The 22479-nt window shown below is 37.1% G+C and overlaps 1 protein-coding gene across 2 annotated transcripts in view; it reads right to left on the bottom strand.

Annotated features, from left to right (window-relative positions):
- The window catches only part of LOC121726733 (sodium/hydrogen exchanger 9B1-like), a 32496-nt gene that overhangs the window by 434 nt on the left and 9583 nt on the right, over nt 1–22479 (bottom strand). Inside the window, exons 2-10 of one of the 2 annotated variants that reach the window (XM_042114204.1) lie at nt 16363–16427; nt 15964–16088; nt 15083–15311; nt 14373–14542; nt 11904–12115; nt 9778–9949; nt 8280–8434; nt 7596–7754; nt 1937–2144 (exon numbers count right to left, since the gene is read on the bottom strand). In XM_042114204.1, coding sequence (XP_041970138.1) covers nt 1937–2144; nt 7596–7754; nt 8280–8434; nt 9778–9949; nt 11904–12115; nt 14373–14542; nt 15083–15311; nt 15964–16088; nt 16363–16427 — 1495 coding nt within the window. Of the gene's footprint in view, nt 1–1936; nt 2145–7595; nt 7755–8279; nt 8435–9777; nt 9950–11903; nt 12116–14372; nt 14543–15082; nt 15312–15963; nt 16089–16202; nt 16339–16362; nt 16428–22479 lie in introns of those variants that run through there. The other variant, XM_042114212.1, reaches the window with a different exon arrangement.

The following is a 22479-nucleotide window of genomic DNA, read 5'->3' as shown; positions in this document are numbered from 1 at the left end:
GAATAATGATGAGCAGATAAGATGTAATCTATACTAATATTATAAATGCGATTATAAAGTATCTCTGCCTGTCTGTCTGTCTGTGTGTCTGTCTGTCTCGCTTTCACGCCAAAACTACCGAACCGATTGTAATTAAATTTTATATACAGATAGTCTAAAGCCTGAGAAAGGACATAGGCTACTTTTTTTTACTAGAAAAAAGGGTTGTAAGTGGGTGAAAATACGAAAATTTGTTCAAATTAAGTTAGTTCCAAAAATTCATACTAGATGGCGCCGTGCGTCTCTTACATCGCGCTAACGCTTGCCCAACATCTTTCTGAATTCGACCGCGATAACAATCTAGAATAACAATAGATTTCCAAGAATCCGCGATCGAGGGATAACAATGTAATATATTCTTATCCAATGTAATATAATATCTTAATAATTTTATTAGATAATAATTAGATTACACTATTATACAGTGTGTCACAAAAATAAGTGATAATACTTTAGGGTGTGTACGTGTTCCTTGTAGAGAGTTCACTGGAAAAGTAGCAGCGCTGAAAGACCAAAATTTTTTTACACTTTTGTATGGGGAAACTCGTGACGCTCGGGCCCTTGCCCATATAAAAGTGAAAAAAAAATTCGTCTTTCAGAGCTGCTACTTTCACAGCGAACTCTCTACCTACAAGGAACACGTACACGCCTTAAAGTATTATCACTTATTTTTGTTACACCCTGTATAATATTATAATAGTGTGATATATTTATTTTGTAGTATTAACGAATAAAAAGAACGCCCCGCAGCTGCTGTATGAAAATCACCTGCGAAACCTGAATTCGAATTCAGCTTTTTAATTCCTTTCCCCGTTCTGTGAGATATGTTTGAGATGAATGTAAATTCCTTTTACCTTATGCATTAGAAGTTAAAACTCGAATAAAGTTTTAGTCCGCAATGCTTTCGGAACTAAAGTACGTTAAGCGTCTTTTGATTTCGAAGACTATAAGGGTGACTTTCCGATCTTCGCCGCGAGCGACCACGACCGACAAAAATTTAAATAAAATTCCACTTTACTACATAGGGCATAGGCTATAGGTTTCATTTTACTCTACGCCACTAGCTTTTACGTCATAAGCGGAGGCAGCATGGGTCGCCATAGACATGTCATGAGAAAATGACACCCATAGCATATGTCAGGGATCACCAATTAGTTTCGTTCGGGATCCGTTTTAACACATGAAATGGCCTTCGCGGTCCACACATTTTGTATAAAAAAAAAATTAAACAAAGGTAATTACTGAAATTATAAAGGTATTTTTTACATATCAATGAGAAAACTAACCATTTTTGTAGCTAATTATCTCTATGAAGTTTGGAGTGAAATATTGGTGCAAGCTATATTTTATATTGACATTAAATCCTGGAGATGTTTAAGTCCTATGATGAACGGATATCATCTTCGGACATGTTCGGTCCACACCATAAAGTTAATATACCTAGCGGAATAGAGAAACAAAGGCCTGAGCAAGAGAGATGTCACTATCGGTAACACTGCGTGGTAAAAAGAGACGTGTGATACATGACAGCAGCACTCTGTTTTTGACGTCCAGTCGGCACGTGCCGCACGTTGACAATTTAATCTCATAGAAATCATGTTCGATTATGCTTGTGTAAGTGTATACGTATACATATTTTTACACACAGATGAAACCAATTTCGGTTTCGTTTGACAGCTCGAGATTGTTGCTCCATTCCGCTAGGTATTATGGTCCACACTCAATAGGTCAGCGGTCCTGATGCGGACCGCGGTCCGCCGATTGGTGACCCCTGGCCTGTGTCATAAAGGGGCATTTTATTTGAATTTTTGTCGGTCGCGGTCGCTCGTGGCAAAGATCGGAAAGTCACCTTTATAGTCAGCCAAGTGGCGCAAAGTCACTTTAAAAGTTGTCTTACCGTTTTCGCAGGCTAGTTTCTTGTCGGTTTGTTTGTGACCAAGGAGGAGGGGCCCCAGGTGGTTGGTAAGGAGGAAGCCGACGGGGGTGGTGATGAGGATCGCCTGGACCAGCAGCATCATGATTTGGTTGGCGTAAACCGTCTCGTGGGGGTCGCGGGGCTCGGGGGACATCGCCACGGTGATGATCGGCAGAGGACACAATACAGCCTGGAAATTACGTGACAAGTTTAAACATACAGGTGTAACAAAACATTAATGATAATGCTTTAGGAAAATGACATGTATGTGTATCCCTTACATAGAGTTTACTGTGAAATTAGTTGAAATAGTAATTTTTTAAAACTTTTGTACTTATTAGCAAACTCATGACGCTTGGGCGCTTGCCTATCTATACAAATCCCAAAAAAAATTTTTGCTCTTTCAGCGCTGCTACTTTCACAGTAAACTCTTAATGAGGAACACATACACAGTACACACCCTAAAGTATTATCAGTATGTTTTGTTGCACTCTGCATATCCAAAAAAATTAATGATATGATCACAGATTTAAAAACCATAATATAATCCATATTGATGTAGTGGATAAAGTACCTCTTAAGAGCTCACCTGACTCTAAAAGTCAAACATCGTCCTTCTCTCTTCACACTCACGCCCGTCTTTCATATGCCAGGTGAAAAAGGACGGCGCGGAATCATCGCCGAGTTAGTTTTACTTGAATAAAAGACGAACTATAATGATTATGAAAAAAGTGTTTTAAGCAAATTTAGGTTTTATATTACCTTTTTAGATATTAAAAAATATTAAAGAAAAGTCAGCAAACTTCGAAGATCCAAGCAAAAATGTGTCTAAAACAAGGTTTTTTGTAAAAAAGAAACTATCGAGCATTTTTTGAGTAATCGTGTTTTCGTCTTCAGCATTTAATCTTTATGAACTGAAGTTACTTGTGTCAAAAAATCAGTTTTCTAGACCTTACAGATTTAGAGATCTAGGTTAAAGTATGTAGTCAAGTTAGGGTCATATGGGCTCTTAAGTCTTCATGCTAAAGTCTCTGAACCGATGTAGATGAAATCGGGTTTGATTTGATTCCCGCACCGGCACACCTCACATTCCCGAAAAACGAAATTGCGTTCTGCTTTTTTATATTTTGCCACGAATATTTTTCCTACTACGCCATCTTTTTTTATTCTTCAGTGATGTTAAAACGAGCGAAAGCTGTTGTTCCATCTTCTAGTTTAATTACAAAGCGTTTTTAATCAAATAATAAGAGTATTTGCAGCCATCTCGGCCCTTTCGGATTACCCTATCATTATTTATTTTTTGTTGGCACAGTTTGGATTATCGAAAAAAGGTCTTGAAACTTATTTGATTTCGATTCGTTTTTCTGCAAGATTGATAGAAACTAGTATAAAAGGAATGTAATTTCGCTCAACCCTCAGACATTATTATGATCGACCGAATAAGCTTTACTTATTGGTATTTTCGAAGATGTCTTGTAAAAGTCAAAGTCATTTTCGGCTATTTATAAATTACATACTAACTTACCTGGTACAATTTATATTGAATATGAAATAGTTTTTGCTTTTATTGATAAGTTGGTTATTTATATTAATAATAATCTAACAGCAGCATTATCCGTTGAAGTTACTCTTAGGGACCTTATTATACTGATATTATAATATATCTTACAAACCACAGTCCATTATGAAATGTTTGTCTGTAGGTAAACCTAGGCATATCAAGGATGACCCTCGAAATTTATTACGGAGCCCATATCTTGTAAGTTTCAGCTTGGCTAAATATTATAATGCCTCGTGAGGACGTCGTAAATATATTGAATGTAAAGGTTGTAACTTCATAATAATATCATCAGCATACCCTTATAATCTGCGACCCGAGAACAATCTACTTGAGATCGTTCTTGGGTCGGAGATTGTTCGGTGATACTAAGAAAAGTTTGATTTTCACAGTGGTTTAGTAAAAAAACATAATAGGGTAAATTACATTGGACAGTACTAGTCATTGGACAGAGAATAAAAATACAATATTTATTAAGGTTGCTTTAAAAACTGCTTGTTTTTAAAGTAATAGAACGCCTGATTTTTAAGAAAAACAGGTAGTTCTTAAAGCAACCTTAATAAATATAGTGTTTTTGTGCTCTGTCCAATGACTAGTACTGTCCAATGACTAGTCATGTTCACCCTATATTTATTTGTTTAAAAACTTTATGCCCATAAAGGTCATAAAGGTGCACATAAAAGTCTACCAGTCAACCTTTGGTCGATATGTCGCAGTCGACTGATTAAAATAGCCATTCAATCAAACAGCTAGCACTTTGACTGAACAATGCCATTCAATCACACGGCTATATGTCGTTTAGCCGACTTGTTGACTGCAACATTCAACACTACAGCTAGATGACGCTTAGTTAACTGGTTAAATGGTAAATTAATTAAGTTGACCATTAGTTTAGTGCCATTATTACACAAGCGTAATGATAACAAGCAGATTAATTATTTATTGTATTCTAACTCATTTTGAACACAATTGCAATAAATACCTTGGTGATGCATTTCATAATCCCGTGATTTCTCCTCGAATATTAGTTAAAATTTTGATTCACTCGTATGTTCCCCCATAATTTCTGTCTCTTTAATAATAACGTAACGTATACTTACGAAAAATATCTGAATACAACCACAAAACACCGGTTGGTTGACGCCATATTGTAAATTATTATTTTTTAATAAAAAATTGAACCCGACTTCCAAGGTAAAAACAATATTCTTAAAATGATCTTAAAAGTATGAAATAATTCTTATTCTTCATTAGTGCCTTTTTCAAAATTCGACTAAACCTCAACTTATTCTGCACTCAATAGGGATGATGACAAGGTCAAATATTAGCGAATTTTGTTAATAAAATAAAGAAATCACGGTAAAAAATAAGTGTTCCCAAAATTTCAGCTTGATAGCATTTGTATTTTTTTTGTTATGCGCCTTCGAAGTTGGATATTCAAGTCGATTTTTTTAAATTAAATTTCTTAATATTTGTATACAATTCGATAACTAATGCAGTTAAAAGCAACTTTTGTTATGAAACCACTGTCATAAACGCAATCTATACTAGTCTATACTAATATTATAAATGCGAAAGTATCTCTGTCTGTCTGTCTGTCTGTCTGTCTGTCTGTCTCGCTTTCACGCCAAAACTACTGAACCGATTGCAATGAAATTTTGTACACAGTTATTCTAGAGTCTGAGAAAGGACATAGGCTACATTTTGATGTGGGAAAATATCTTATTTCCATGAAAATATCGATGAAAATTACTTCGCATTGCGCGTGGCCAGCGCTCATCCCGGGGGTCCTGGGTTCGAGTCCCGCAGGCGGAACAAAAAGTTTTCAATGTTCCTGGGTCTTGGATGTGTATTAAAATAATATTTCAAAAATCTTAAATATATTTTATGTATAATATTATAAAAAATCCAGAAATATATCGACGCGATGCAATGAACATTTTAGTTCTAATACGATTCAACAGATGGCGCTTTTTTTTACTTCGTTGTAACATAGAACTAATCATACTTATTAGTTATTATGTTTTTGTTTATAGTTTTTAATACGTTAGAATATTATGTTTAATAATATTATCACTTGCTATAATAATAATCAATCTATCTTATCTTATAGAACTCCTACTGCATTTCTAAGGAGTTCGAGTGTGTTGAATTGGCCTATATTCCATCCAGAAAATATTTTTACATTTTAATTCTAATATATGAAAACAGATGGCGCTTTATTTTTTAATTCATTATTATAACAGAACTAATCATACCTACTTTATTATATATTATTGTTTTTATTCATAACTAGCTGTTGCCCGCGACTTCGTCCGCGTGGACTTTAGTTTATAGCGCGCGGTGTCAACAAAATTTGTGTCAAATTTAAAAACTTTTTAAAACCCTGGTAAGTGGTACCCCTCTTAGGGCCGCGCAGCGCGCTACACCGGAATGGCAGCGCTGAAAGTGCTCGCCTCGCCGCTGCCATTCCGGTGTAGCGCGGCCCTTAATTAATCAAAATACCCAAAAACAGCTGTGCAGTGTGCACATAATCTGTACTAATATTATGAATGCGAAAGTATCTCTGTCTGTCTGTCTGTCTGTCAGTCTTGCTTTCACGCCAAACGCCAAAACTACCGAACCGATTGTAATGAAATTTTATATACTGATAGTCTAAAGCCTGAGAAAGGACATAGGCTACTTTTTTACTGGAAAAAAGGGTTGTAAGGGTCGTAAATTTGTACAAAAAATTCATAATAGATGGCGCCGTGCGTCTTCTACATCGCGCTGACGCTTGCTCAAAAGTCTTTCTATAAGAGGTGGTATCATCTTACATTTAAGTCTCGATTTTTTTCGATTGTTATATCTATTCTACGGTATTAAATAACTCAGTACTTTATCTGTGCAGGCAGTGACGTAACCTTAAGACCAAATTTCACCAACGACTGTTAAAGTTAATGCTCGAATTAGTATCACGTTAGCTGTTTCATTTTTCATATGAATGAAAGAGAAGACAGGATATTTGAACAAGCTGTTAACACTAACAGACGTTGGTGAAATTGGGGCTAAACCTATCAATGATTAATAGTTTATGGGTAAAGTTGTGTAATTGGGGGGCTAAATAAGCTTTAAAATTTGGCATAATATATAAAGTTTAACATACAAAAATGAAGTACTTATCGTTTGCACACTGCACAGCTGTATTGATTTAAGGGGTACCAGGGTTTTTTTATAAAAGCTTTTGACACCAATTTTGTTGACATCGCGCGCTATAAACTGAAGTCCACGCGGACGAAGTCGCGGGCAACAGCTAGTATTTAATATACCTGTCGAACAAAGTTGTCTCCCGATGCGTACAAACTACGAAAGACTGACGTCATACTTTCGTAGCACTTTGTATGGAGCGTTTCGGGCAGGTCTTTTTTATTAGATATTTGAATTGTCATATCTTGGTGAATTTTTAAGCTATCAGAGTCATTCTTTTAACGATGTTTCAATTTTTAAGTGTCTTTCAATTACCGATAAGAAAAAAAAATAGTCATCATGCCTATTTTCATTCGTTTGAAGCCAGTACCAGGGCCCGTACCACGAAACGGTTTTGAGACTCAAACAATCGGACGAGAATGCCACGTCCTGCTCTAATAACGTCATTTCACGTTTGTTACAGTAGGACGCAACTTTCTCGTACGATTGTTTGAGTCTCAAAACCGTTTCGTGGTACGGGCCCTGCCTAGAACTGAGATACTTGACATAGAACTTAACCGGTACCGAGGTTTAGTCGAATTTTGAAAAAGGCACTATATGATACATGAACAAAATTGTATAAGTGGAAGTCAAGTTACAATCTAGAATACAAGATATCCAATAATTTTATGTATTCCATTACACCTTAGCTTCTCAGCTAGTTATTCAAAGTCATTTTGTTGACTTCTATGAAAATATTTATTCCACACCTGTGCCTCTCCATGCGGGTGCCAGTTTTGTGGGAAACTGATCCAAAGAAATTTTGTCAATCGTTTTGAATACTCCCTGCGACAACGTTCCTTTGTGCTCTCACTGTAACACAAACTGAAATCACGAGAAAAAAAAAAAACAGAATACCTCTACAATAGACTTCGGGATCCACGTGCAGCATACGAACATGGTCTCCCTGGCGTTGAGGTTCCAACACATGAGCGCGGCGATCGCGAGCCGCACGGCCAGCCCGACTGCCAGCATCCCCAGGCCAATTAGCATCGTCTCCGACGCAAAGTTCCGCATCTGGAGGTCGAGACATTTGCATAACATCCAATGTAGTTTACATGTACCACTTGCGACTCCGAATTGGGTTAGCGACTCTAATATAACTTGTTCACTTTTAGCGGAATTAATTTGGAACGCTGAAATTATGGTTTCAGCTAACAGGTTAAGTTTTGGATATTGTAGAACGGCGAACTATGAGCAAATTATTTATTTGTTTCATTTGATTTCTAGCTATTAGGTGCTAACGACAAAAGTTGGAGCTTAACCAGGTATCGCACGTTTAACTTTACAGCGTCGTGGAATTTACCCAAATACGCTTTATGTAAATATCGAAGTTTTCCGTTCCGTTTATGGGTTCCCTATACAGATTACGCTGTGAAAGTGGCGCTGAAAGAGTAACTTTTTCATCTTTGTATGGAGAAATGCATGGCGCTCTCTCTAAGCTCTTTTGCTCTTTACATAATAAATATAAGGAACACATACACACCCTAAAGTATTATCAATTAGTTTTGTTTCACCTTGAACAACATTGTATCTACGTACCACAAAGTAAGAGCCTGTGAATGCGAAGAGTACGGGCTCGCAGACGGACCACAGCACGCGGTAGGCGCCAGCCGCTGGGTTCTGGTTCAGCTTCCAACCCGTCTTCGCCCACTGGTGGGCGGCGGTTGCGTTGCACGCCAGCACCGCCACCGCACCTGTACAAAGATTGTCATTTTATTCGGCACAGTGCAGCGGTGCGGCGTTGTCAGATATTTTGGGCACAGTGTTTATGTGCGTGCGACTAGACGTATGCGAATTATAATTGCATAAGTTGATAAAAAATGCTATGCAAGAGCTTTACCGGGGCGGTGTATATATTTTGTGTGATATATTTTTATTTATTCGGAAAACATGTGTTTAGTTACAAGATAGATTGCTATACATATAAAATCTTAACACCAATACGTTTCCACATTTAGAGACTACTTGATATTACGTTAGCTTACAAAAACTTAGTTATACAAAAATAATAGCTTAGATAATAAAGATTATACACCATACAGTCCATAAACCGTACCGTCGTTTTAATCGTCGTTTAAAAAGCATTTATTTTGAGTGTGTCATGCAAACCAAAAAAAAACCGGCCAAGTGCGAGTCGGACTCGCGCACCGAGGGTTCCGACAGCTTAAAGGTATTATAGACCTGAGTATTTGGTATGAATTTCAATTTAATACCTCTACGCGTTTATGAGGAAATGGGTAGTAAGTTTAAAATTATTAAAAAAAAAATATATTATGTGATGTAACTAAAAATTTATGGTTTTCGTAATTTTTCCTTTATCTATGCTATAAGACGTTGCTTCGTACCAAATTTCAAGATTCTGAGTTCACGGGAAGCACCCTGTAGGTTTTGATTCCCTTGCAAGTGTCGAAAATTTGCGGCATAAACGGCTGTATCTTTTGATTGCGTTGGCTTAGAAGTTTGATTTTTTCACAGCTTCAAGGGACAGTAGACCTGAGTAATTGATATAAATTTCAGCTTCATACCTCCACGCGTTCCTGAGAAAAAGGGTCTTGACAGACGGACAGACGGACAACAAAGTGATCCTATAAGGGTTCCGTTTTTTCCTTTTGAGGTACGGAACCCTAAAAACATATTTTTCTAATAAACCTGCATATTGTTTCGTTTGGGTATTAATTAACCGATTTTATGCTTCAAAATTCAACTACGTATTTTCTATACTGTATTTTTGAAAACCGTGCAAATTTTAATAATAGCAATTTTAAAAATCTAGATCGGCTGTTTGAATTCCAAACTCATAAGTTTTTTTTTAATTTACTTAGTTTAAATTTCGATTATTATTGCAATGAAAGTTATCGAAACGTTTACTAGTAAAACTTTGAAAACCAAATAGAATAGGTATTTTTATTTTATTAAATTTTTTATACAACTGGTTTGGCAAACAGTATAATATTATACAATATTAGTCTGCTTTGGCGTTTCGGTCACCAAAATAATGTAAAGACAATTGACAGTTAAGAACATCACATAAACTAACCTGTCCCACCCCAGCCGACAACGGAGGTGAAGAAGTTAGCCAGCAGTCCGCCGAGCAGCACGAACAGCACGCGCAGCTCCGCGACGTAGCGGTCCGCGGGGCCCGGCACGAGGCGCGCCAGCCCGCCCCAGCACACGCCCAGCGTCACGCCAGCCACCAGCGCCAGGCACGCCTGCAACACATACACCATAATTTTATATGGTGTACCTACTCATAATTGAAAACATTATTTTTAAATAAGGTGGCAAAAGACCGGTCAACTGATTGAAAGCAACTAGCGTCGCCCATGGACACTCGCAACATAAGAAGTAGTGTTGGTAAAAATAGCATTAGCAATAATAATAAATTGATAAATGCCCATTAGCAACAATTAAATTAATCGCACTTGCTAAAAATACGATTGCTAATATTATCGTGCATAGCAATAGTCTGCGATAATGATAAAAATCATGTCCGCGCTGTTTCGCACCGCAGTGCTAATTGTTATTTTTCAGTCGATGCGAAATAATACTCGACGCGATCGGTGCGATGCGATCCGATAATTCACGATGCCGCGTTTTTAGCAAATAGCAAAGCAATAATACTTAGCATGCTGTGACATCAAAATTAGCATGTTAATTAAATTAATAGAAAATGGAGATTATTTACAGATCTAAGTATAATTGTAGTTGTTTCTGTGTATATTATAATAATTGTAAATAACATACAAAACCATACATTCTTATCTCGAAGAACTTACTAAGTTAGAGATTATGGTCCGCATGAAAGTTCGTTAAATAAAAATACCGCTTTAATCTAGAGTTTTAGAGGAAATCGCTTAAGTACCTATTCGTAAACGATAAACACTGTTAGAGTTTTGCGGAGTAATTTGAAGGAGATTTAACAGTTATACCGCCGCCCTCGGCCGGCTCCGAGTTTGATTAGTTAACAGTTTAAAGAGCCAATTAATAAGTAATGTCTGATTTCTTAGCGCGCAAGTTCCCAAAGTTAATTTAATGGTCGTTAATAGAATATAACATTGGAGACCTTTACAAGTCTTCCGTTTGTGTTAGAGGTAGTTGTTGAGGATCCATAAGTTAGGTATGAACATAAGGTTGTCGCAGAAAGAGGCCTCGGAGCGAGACAGAGAGGACGATCCCACCTCTCTGCCGCTCCGCCGGCGTAGGACGGGAGTGCGAAGGCGTCGCTACGCGAACCTCCAATAACTTCCGTCCCACGGGGCTCCGGGTCAGGATGGGAATCTGCCCGGCTTAGCTAGTCCCAGCGCCGAGGGGAACGCATTAGTTTGCCTAAGCGTTCCCTTAATTTGGTGGAAGTCCGGTCCCTTTTGAGGTAGACCAGCCGGTTGTGGAGGGAGTCCTGTGTTTGTTAGATCCGGGACATCCCTCCTTTATACGGCTGAAGGCGAACCGCAGGTGGTTTTAGTGAGTAAGAGTCTCACATACCCCCGGGGTGCTTCAGCTTAACTAAGGCACATACCCAACCCGGGGGACCCATGATGCTGCCCCTGCGCATCAAAAAAAAAAGGTATGAATATCAGGTGTGAGTTGTATACTCAATACTCATATCACCAGGGTGCTACCATATGTGCAATGTGTCCAATGCACACGGGCGCCATCCTCTAGGGGCGCCAAATCGCCATCATGAGGGGCGCCAAAACCAAGGACCCAAAAAATTTGCCTAAAGGGGCGCCAAAATCCTTTTTTTGCACACGGGCGCCAGAAGCCCTTACGTTGGCCCTGCATATCACCTAATCCACTCATCTAGTACGCGATTAGTGTGAGTTAGGCTGCATTAGACGTAAGACGTGTCATCAACGGGTATCATATTGTAACCAAATTATAAATCACGATGCACAATGTCACGTGTTGGCCACGTGACATACAAAAATTATTCAAATGTCAAGGATACTACCGATCAATATTTCTTCGATTTATGAGTAAAGAAAGCACCTACTTCAAGTGAGGACAGAACTGAACAATATTTCATTAATTTAAAAGCACTATGTACTTTTCATTTTTAAAAAGTTCCTACTTTCGGTATTGACAGTTAACATGATTTTCCTGATTCAAAGCTCGAAACTCCACTCAAAGGATTCTCGGGCCAATTAACGGCAACTCACTTACTTTTGCATACCGGTATGTATCGTGCGTTTCGTAGAACATGAAGCTGAATAGGACCCCGTATATGCCCACACTGAGGGCCGTGTCCAGGCCGCCGGCTGTGCAGACGAGCTGCGCCCAGTTCACCGGGTTCCGCGCTCTCTGCCCGTGCTTCTGGACCAGCGGCATGATGACGGGACATGACACGGACGCGTACACCGAACCGAGCAGGAAACCTGAAAATAAAAGTTGACTTTGTAAAGTTTGAAATTAGAATACAATGAGTGTTCCAATTTTAAACACCTTTCCGACGCCCTAGATTTTAACAATGATACAGAAGTTTCTGTGCTTCGGGAATAAATATACAAATACTTAAATACTAATTTAGTCACTATAATATTATTACTTTTATTACTAGTAAGTATAAAAAATAAACCTGTAAAAATCCTAAAAAAAATCGGTTCAATTATTACTTATTCCTATCTAGCGATAATTAATATTATTTATTATAGAACTACTAGTACCTAATTATAATGTTCACGAGATGGGAGGATAGATATCACAGTTTCAGTCAACTACAACAATGGAAATCTAGATAAGCGCTGAGACTAATTATTAGAGGATCAAGGACGTGACGTGTCTGATAAACACGAACACGTGAGTAACATTAATAAACTCATTTACGAGTAACAGATGTCAGAACTCAGATTGCTACCTATAATTTGCATTACTAATTAAGTAATTACTATTTGAATATTATTCTATTACATATTATAATTCAATTTTAAAAGTAAAAGTTTATTTTGTATTTCATTTTAGTACTTAAATGCCTTTTTCTTTCAACTTTGTCATTAAATAGCAGTGTACCATTTTGAATTTAAAATTTTTGTTACCTTTTACCATCGCTGTAGTTAAATTTAAAGTGAGAGCATGGTATTGTTTTCATAGATTCTCGCAAGACTCGCGAGTGCTGACCAAGGGCGTCGCCAGGGGGGGGGGCCCCTAGAGATTCTAAAAAAGTTTTCAAATATAATGCAAACAACGGCCACTATAATATTAAAATCTGGTAATTAAAAAAAAATACTCTGTACGATGTATACTTATTCAAATTCAAACTCCTTTTTATTCTAGTTTTCTAATAAATGTTATTATAACTTATTTACAAGTTTTATTGCATAGTCAAGAGCTCGTGCTCGTGTAGCTTTACCACGAAGCTAAAACAAAGCTTTACACATCTCTCTCTCTCGACTCTGTACTGTCACAGAATATATTATACAGGGTGTAACAAAAACAAATGATAATACTTTAGGGTGTGTACGTGTTCCTTGTAGAGAGTTCACTGTGAAAGTAGCAGCGCTGAAAGACCAATTTTTATTTTCACTTTTGTATGGGGAAACTCGTGACGCTCGGGTCCTTGCCCATACAAAAGTGAAAAAAAAATTTCGTCTTTCAGGGCTGCTACTTTCACAGTGAACTCTCTACAAGGAACACGTACACACCCTAAAGTATTATCACTTATTTTTGTTACACCCTGTATAATGTATATAGTACTAAGATACTGTTGTTATTACAATCGCTGTAGATCATAGATGTAAGGCTCGTAGTAGAAGTGAAAAGCATCATGTGCTTTTTGACTTTACCTACAATTCATATCTACTTTTCTCATTTATAGAGAATGAGAAAAGTATGAATTGTAGTAGGTAAAGTCAACTTGCCCCCCCCCCCCCCCCTGTGCCATCGGCTGGCGACTCCCTTGGTGCTGACTCTGTTTGTACCTGTGAGTTGCGATTAAAATTTACGAGCTTTTGTAAGGTAATTTTTAAAACCTAGGTTCTAACTGTCCCATTTAAGTAGTAAAAGTAAACAGAACACTGGAATGTGCGAGTTCCGAGTTAATTCAACCGTGAGTTACCGAGCTCCACCAAAATACTTCATGCGATGAAAATGCATTCAAATCTTTTACAATAGAAGTTCCATAGCCGGTGAATTTATTGAATTGGTTGTACCGCACGTAGAGCCGCCATTGTGCTCGCCGCGACAAATTTTATTATATTAGATACGTGATATTAACTATAATAGGTTTAATTTAATGGGTTCCGAAATCCGCGTGTACATGCGGAAGTTTTTTTTTAATACTTAATAATTTTTTTTTTGATGTAAGAAATTCTATGGTTTGTGTCTGATTGAGTTATTGAGCTTCTCACAAACTTCTCATGTCATGCAGGTGTTGTGTTTTCGTTGTTAAATTTTTAAATAAAGGTTAATCACTCAGAAAATAACAATTTTACAAACTTTTATCAATATCGTTTTTGCGTGGATTTTTTTATTTGAGTACTATTTACTTATTTATTTATCAATTAGATTTTTTATTTAGTAAATACCATGTACTTAAACGTAGGTAACTAAACAATTAATTTTGTCATAACTGATAACATTTCAGACAGCTCCGTTCTAAACGGGGTTGACGGCATCAATTAGGTATAACTCACTTACCCCACATCCAGGGGAAACCCAGCAGTAAGTGCGTGCAGGTCGCCAGCACCACCACCTCGGCGGTCCAGGGCGCGCCGCCTAATAGCATAACTTGTCGCCAATTAACCCTGATGTAGTTATAGTCCCACGCCAGCGAGCCTTTACCCAATATTATGACAGGGTAAATTTTCCTGGAACGGTTTATTAAGAAATGTTATTTGATATTTAAACAACTATTAGTAAGTGGAAAATTGAAATGGAAATGTTGGTAAGTTACTTAAAATGTTGTTTTAAATATTTTGGTATTTTTAAAAGTTTTTTAGTGGGAGAAAAGCTACTAGACACAGTTTTAGGAACTAAAGGAATATTTCAATAAATACCTGCACCAACACAGATTTCGCTAACGATATCCGAATATGAAACGTAGATATCGGCCGCGGGGTTTTTGTGGAGCTCCAAATTGTGTTTGAATAGGAGCCAATGCATATCACATTCTAACAATGTGTGTTGAAAAATTTATGCGTTTTAGTTTTTCCCGGAGGGCGATTTTAAAAAGTTGAAAAACTTTCGAAAAACGTTTGCAGGTTACTGTATATTATTATCGAGCACCTAACTGCTAGTGAGTGGTCGCAAATCTATGGTTTGTGCCTCAATGGTAATTTACTTAAGACTATCATCAGATCGACCTGGTTCTGCGACTTGAATTCCTTAAACTTATTACTTAAGTTTACCTTAAGAACGAGTCAATATGCATATGATCGTGCATATCCAGGAACCCAAAATGTCGTGCCAGCATGCCCGTGATGAGCGCTGCCAGGAGCGGCGGCAGCGTGGTAGCCTCCTGAAGCAGCAGCCCGCTGCCCCATGCCACTACTGCCACGGCTACCAGGCGGAACCACTTCCCTTGCCAGAACCATTCCTCGCCGAATGCGCAACATAGCAGACCCCAAGATATTATACCTGGATGATGTTTTTAAGATAAATTGGGAAAATAATTCCCTGACATTCCTATACATACAATTTAAAGTAATGAGCGCTACATTTGTTTATTTTGATTAAGTTATTGTAAAACAGAATGTATGAAATTAATACAAAATACTAATACAAAACAATATTAATACAAAACAATTTTATTTTTAGTTGGTATAGATAGAATATTGTATTATAATTATTATGACCCAGGAGCTTTTCCCAAAAGTGCTTCTATATAATATGCAGGAATTTATATAATTTTAATAAATAATAAATATTTGAATTTTTAATTTTATACGTGGGAGAGCCATGCTTCGGCACGAATGGGCCGGCTCGACCGGAGAAATACCACGTTCTCACAGAAAGCCGGCGTCAAACAGCGCTTGCGCTGTGTTTCGCCGAGTGAGTGAGTTTACCGGAGGCCCAATCCCCTATTCCCTTCCCTTACCTTCCCATCCCTACCCTTCCCTATTCCCTCTTAAAAGGCCGGCAACGCACCTGCAGCTCTTCTGATGCTGCGAGTGTCCATGGGCGACGGAAGTTGCTTTCCATCAGGTGACCCGTTTGCTCGTTTGCCCCCTTATCTCATAAAAAAAAATTTAAACCTCATAATAAAAAAAGAGAATAAAATAAAGCTTACCAATTATAATTAATGTAACATAATGTACGACAGTGGGTTGATATTTTGAGAACCGTGACTTTTTTCTGACCTTATCACCACTACCATTTTGATCGAGGGGTTTTATTTGAATCGGTGTTCTATTTCTGAAAAGCCACAAAATATTAATTATAATTATTAGTTCCTTTTTAAGAATAGTTAAATTATTAGTTATCAATTTAATTATTTTTGAGATGATCCTCCTCAAGAATACCACTCACTTTTCCCTCATTGCCGTGCTCTCTCCCCTAGCACTCAAGTCTTGAACTAATAAGATATCGTGCTCGTTCATGACTATGATTTATGGTTAAAAAGTAAACTTTACCACTGTTCTTGTAAAGTAAACGAAGTTCTAATTTTAGCTACAAATAAAGTACTCACTTACGTTTTGAGGTCCCCGTGTATAGTGTAGACGCCTTTGTCGCCGGCGGCCACCACCTGCGTATCTGAAAAAATCACCAGTCAGCATAATAGGAAACCGCAGACAAATAATAATTGTATGCATTACAATGTATGCCTTAACCGTTTGTAATACGGGAGGTATTTGTTTAATGATGATGACGCTTGTGCAATAATCGTTCTATATTTGAAAGATTTATGAATTGTTCACAAAACCTGGTTCTAGTTTAGTAGTAGTTTTTAATCAGCAATAAGTATATTTCAAGTTATTATTTGTTTCCAAAGTATAGTCAATACACAAATTCTCGCACTGGCCCAGTGGGTGATGTGGGTCGGATTAGATTTGCGCTAATAGTCTTATGCAATGTATTTAGCATTTCCTGGAAACTGTGATCGAAGTATTAATTACATTACATTTTATTGATTTATTATAGCGTATTAATCTTTCGCCTCCAAGGAGGAGGTTAAGCTAGTTTTAATACTAGGGATTTAGAATTTCGGCCACTAGGAGCACTAGTGGCCGAAATTCTAAATCCCTAGTTTTGTTAACATCGAAGATAAAGGGGGTGTGAAATAGCCGCGAACCGCTTCGAGAAAAGTATGGTACGGCTGTGCCTTTGCTAAAAAGCTTGGCTGGGGCACTACCGTGCCCCCAGATTTAGGGGATTTTAAAGTGGGGAATTTCTTTTCGGTTTTTGAGTCGGTCACCATGTATCCGAGTTTTTAATAAAATATTTTTTACAAAAAAATAATTGAGTAGGTACGCTGTTAACTTTACTGAAGGTGTTATTAAACAAAAGTATATTTTTAATAATTATATTTTAACTATGTTAAAATTTCCTTATAGCTACTAGTTATATTTTTCAAGTGCGTAGTAAAAATATATTAAAATTCAATTATTTTACTATATTTTTCGACTAAGTACTTGAAAAATAAAAATAAAAAATAATTAAAAAGGCATTTAAAAATATTTATTTAGAATCCATATCCTCCAGTAAGAGAAATATCAATTGGATAGCGCAGCGGAACATTTAACCAGTTCATTTCGTATTTAGGTGAACGCGACGAGCATCAAGATAGTACCTACAACTCGCCGCGCGTATAATTACTGATATGATTGTGCGAATAAATTAATGGCTGTTTTTATTAAAACAGCCATTAATTTATTCTATATAATCGTCCTATTGGACGATACTACTGCTCATGTCAATTCGCCAGCTTATTCAAGTAAAATAATCTTTGTATAAGTTTCCAACGTCTAGAACTAAGAGTAGGTGCACTACAGGCGCTGTTATAGCTACCGTTGAGATTAATTTTAGAAATAACTATAACAATGACCACAGAACTTGACAAAATAAGTACTTATATCACTTTTGTCAAATTTAATTTAGCGATTACGATTATGGTTAATTAAATATTAAATATGGCGTCATTTTGACCATTGTAAAAATTTGACAGTTGATTTGATATTTTGTTATAGTTAAAGTAAGTTACTACTTAACACGTAAGTTATCCCACTCTTAGAGTGGGTTACACCAACTTACTTCTATAACTGTAACTTTAACATAATGTCAAATTACCTGTTAAATCTCTGGTTAAAATCAATAATGGACGCCATATTTAACAATAACCTTAACTGCTCAATTTTGCTAGGTTAAAGTTAATGTTTTTGACATAAGGCAAACGCCGTTAAGCCTAGTTTAGCAACAGACATCTGTCAAATTCTGTGGTCATTGTTATAGTTATTGTTAAAGTGAGCCTTAACTATAATCGATTTAACGCTTTTTGACCATAACTATAACTATAACACGGCCTATCAATGGTGCAACCCACCTTTGATATATTCTATAGCTAAAAAAGTTAGCCCAAGCCCGGAAAAAAATCAACCAACTGACAGAAAGAAATCGAACAATAATCGAAGATATATTGCCAATTAAAAAAAACAAATTACTATAATAATATTAATAAATAATTAAAGATGCCTGATTTATAAAAGTAGAAAATTAAGAAGAATAACACAAATTATTATTCAGGGCTCAGAGCGGATTGTGCGTGCTGCATGCAACTCTCATTCTTCATCTAACCTAACCTAACCTAATTTTAAACGCGTTTCAATTCCAAACGAGATTTAACAATATCCAAACAAAATATTGAACATATTATTCTACTAGATGTTGCCCGTAGTTTGATAATACAATATATCCCGGATAAAAACCCTCTCTGCACTTTTCCGGGACTTGAAGTACATTATAGGTATTACAAGAAAAAATAATTAAAATCGGTTTAGTAGATTACGCGAAGAGCTAAAGCTGATAAACAGACATACTTTAATATTTATAATAAACTATGGATTTATTTATAGTTTCACATAGTAGTCGGAAAGGGTTACTAGGTAATATGTTGACTATTGGTAAAGCCACGGAGGATAAATCATTAAAGGTGTCTGCATTGCGTCTATTGCAAATATCCCCGGAATTTTCCTTCTCGTTATCAAACAAAGATACCGCACTATTTGCCGGTCGTAAGCCATCGATAAAGGATATTAAATATTGTTCCTATGCTATTACGCATAATAGATTCTGTTTGCCAGTGACAAATATGGCATAGAACAAATAATGTAATATGCCCGAGAAATATTACAAAAATTATAGGTGCCTTTTTGATTTTTGCCCGAAAAATAATAACATTGTGTTCTATTTTCAATTTCCGGAAAACCGAAGTAATATTAATCGTGATTTAATAATTATTTTTCGCAGCATACTATACACTACTTTGTTATGTCTTTTATAAGCTCAAAAATGCACGGTTCCTTTCTGTTTTCCGCGTATCAGTCCGTATAGATCATATGGATGTGTCTGTTAACACGTCGGCATACGAGACCTCATCTACCATCCCGAACCTGAGCTCTACCTGCTCTGCCGGATGATGGTCCTCAATCGCAGAAGCCATTCGTTCCACCTCACTGTCCCTCAATACCGGGTATGACACTCCCTTATTGATCTCATAAAGTCTCGATGCTTCGAGTATTCTGAGATCAAGAGGGAGTATCCCAGCCAACAGCAGCGCAGAGTTCAAGGAGACGGTACGATATGCTTTGCAGATCTTCAGGGCAAACCCCGTTGAACGGAGTTGAGCCTTTTTTGGACCCCCATCTTTTCCATGCTACCCAGCATGGAAAAGATGGGGTCCAAAAAAGGCTCAAGGCCCACGCTGCCGATGCATACAAAATAGTTGGTTCCTTAGATTAATCATTGGTCTTCGCGCGCGGCGCTACGACGTACGCCGAGCGCGAAGATCAATTGATTGATCTAAGGTCTATACGGCGATCATAGGATCGCCGTATAAAATATAATCTTAACTACTTGGGGGTTAAGCCCCCAACCTACTCTAGCGGCCTTGGTAAGCTGCTTGTAGCGCTTGATTACCTTTTGGCAAACGCTGCTAACGTGGGCGCTAAACGTCAAGCCTATGTCGATGATAAATTGTAGTATTTAATTTCCACACCCCCCATTCTAAAGTGCGGTATGTCGTATTTAAGTCGTCTAGTCGACAATAATACACTAGTCTTGTGAGTTGTGTGGCGCAAAGTTAAGGTCGTTAGTTGTTCCCCATTTTTTTTATTACATCTAAGACCTGGTTTGCTTTTACTCCACCTTTAAAGCCGAGGCTCCCTCAAAAACGAGCACGATGTCGTCGGCGAAGGCCAAACAAAACACACCCATCTCCCCTAGCATCCTTAGCATGGGATCCAATAAAAGATTTTTACAGAAGAGGACTACCTATGGATCCCTGCACGCATTTCTTGTCGGTCCCGATGTTCACTTCTACTCCGGCATACCTAACATTCATATACCTTCCACTCAGGTAGCTGATAACCCGCCTCAGGTTTCCCGGACACCCAACTTCAGCCAACCGAACCTTACCTAAACAATATTAATTTGTCAGGTATTAACCCGGCGAAAGTGTGGCAGGGTATGTCATACCCACCATGTTACTAATTTGCGTGTATTTTTCATTTGTGGCCTTGAAACATGTTGTTGCTTTGAGTAGCTGGAGGTAAAGTAGTACTGGATGGGATAGTGGCATGATCGTATAGTATCGCGGCACCCTGCGCTCGAGTTATACGCCTGCAAACTGCGTTCGGGTATGTGATATCCTGCCACATAGTTGGTGTACATATTTCGTGACAGAAACTAACATTGCTTTTTCTGCTATTTTAATTTACTTTCCTTGTCTCATTGTAGATTTAAATAAAAAATTGATGTTGACAGTGCAGAAAACCGACTTCGGTCAATTCTGGAAGAAGTACTTAAAATATTTTTTGTAAAAATCAGGATAAAAACTGTAAAGAAACCGATTTCATCCATAACTAAGGCTTGACTTTAACTTACAAACATCTGAAGTTGCGGAAAGACGAAAATAATATTTTGACATACATACGTCAGATAATCTCTTCCTAGGTCAACGTACGACTTTCTTCCACTCAAAATCTTATTGGTCGTTAATGTTAGTTGTGGAGATTGACTATACAAAAAGGAATGGAAGAAAAAAATTAGCATGTGCAAGCAGTACAAAGGCGATATTAGGTACGGAACATGCAACTTTTCTTGCAAATAGTGTGCTGAATTAAACTCCAGTTCCTAAGATGTTCCTAAATATTTTTGTAATTTTTTCTTAGTTTATATATCGTGTGTAACAAAAATAAGTGATAATACTTTATGGTGTGTACGTGTTCCTTGTAGAGAGTTCACTATGAAAGTAGCAGCGCTGAAAGACGAACAATTTTTTTTCCTTTTGTATGGGCAAGGACCCGAGCGTCATGAGTTTCCCCATACGAAAGTGAAAAAAAAATTTGGTCTTTCAGCGCTGCTACTTTCACAGTGAACTCTCTACAAGGAACACGTACACACCCTAAAGTATTATCATTTATTTTTGTTACACCCTGTAGATACTTATTTTATGTTCCAAAACAGCTTAATTTGTTGTTTCATAAAAAAACTGTTTTTTCTAGTTCTTTTGAAGTTTATTTGAGAATGTAATTTTTTTTGTTGAAAATACATAGCGATTTGTAATGTTAAAATGACGCAGATGTTTTTATTTCCAATATGTTAAAATATAGTCTTTATAATACTAAATAATGAATTTAATGTTCTTTCTTAAAAATGCTTTTTCACAGCAAATATTGTAAGCGGGTATGTCATACCCTGCCACATACTCCTTGTTACATTTTTTCACCACACTCTCGCCGGGTTAAAAAAGTAATTCTAGTAAGATTAATATAATTAATTTCATGCATATTACAAATTGTCTTGACTATGTCTAAGACCTTAATTTCATATTTTTAACCAACTCCCAAAGAGGTTATGTTTGGCTGAGATTTTTTCTTCAACAGATCAAATCATCATACTGGTAAAATAACTGTAAGAACAAATATTTATTAAAATTTTTGATCAGATCATATTAAATTGTAGGAGTTTACCCGCTGATTATACCCATGTTGTGTCGACAAACACAGTAGCGTCATGAACTGAATTAAGTAAACATTGATTAGACACCTAAGGTGGTCGAAGTTGATCACATGATAACAATATTCGTGAACGAGTAATTAGTCTGAAAGGAGTCTTTCACATTACATGTTACCGTTTATTATTATGTATCTATTAGCGACATAATAAGCGTTATAATACTAGATGACGTCCTCCGTTGCACATTCGTTTATCGCGCGGGAACCGTACATTTTTCCGGAATAAAAATTAAAAAGTATCCTATGACCTTTTCCCGGCTCTAAGTACCGCAGAAAAATTGTTTCAGCGGTTTGGGAGATAAGAGAGAACGGAGATACAGACAGACACATTTTCGTATTTATAATCTCAGTATGAATAGGTACACTTATAATGCATTTCATTACAGTCTGTCTTCACGACATCTCTTATTAACGTTAACAACTAGACGTTCCACGCGGCTTCACCCGCGTAAATTAGATATTACGTTCTTGCCTCACGTAGGAACCTTTCAAGTTTTTTTATCTTCCCAATTTGCTTTAAGTGGATTAAAACAGTTTTATCACTTACACCTAAGCCTGCTGCTAACTCTGAAGTG

This window comes from Aricia agestis, chromosome 1 (genome assembly GCF_905147365.1).
Source record: "Aricia agestis chromosome 1, ilAriAges1.1, whole genome shotgun sequence".
Classification (NCBI taxonomy): Eukaryota; Metazoa; Arthropoda; class Insecta; order Lepidoptera; family Lycaenidae; genus Aricia; species Aricia agestis.
Note: the sequence above shows the minus strand (reverse complement) of the source record. Positions and strands in the feature narration are given on the sequence as shown.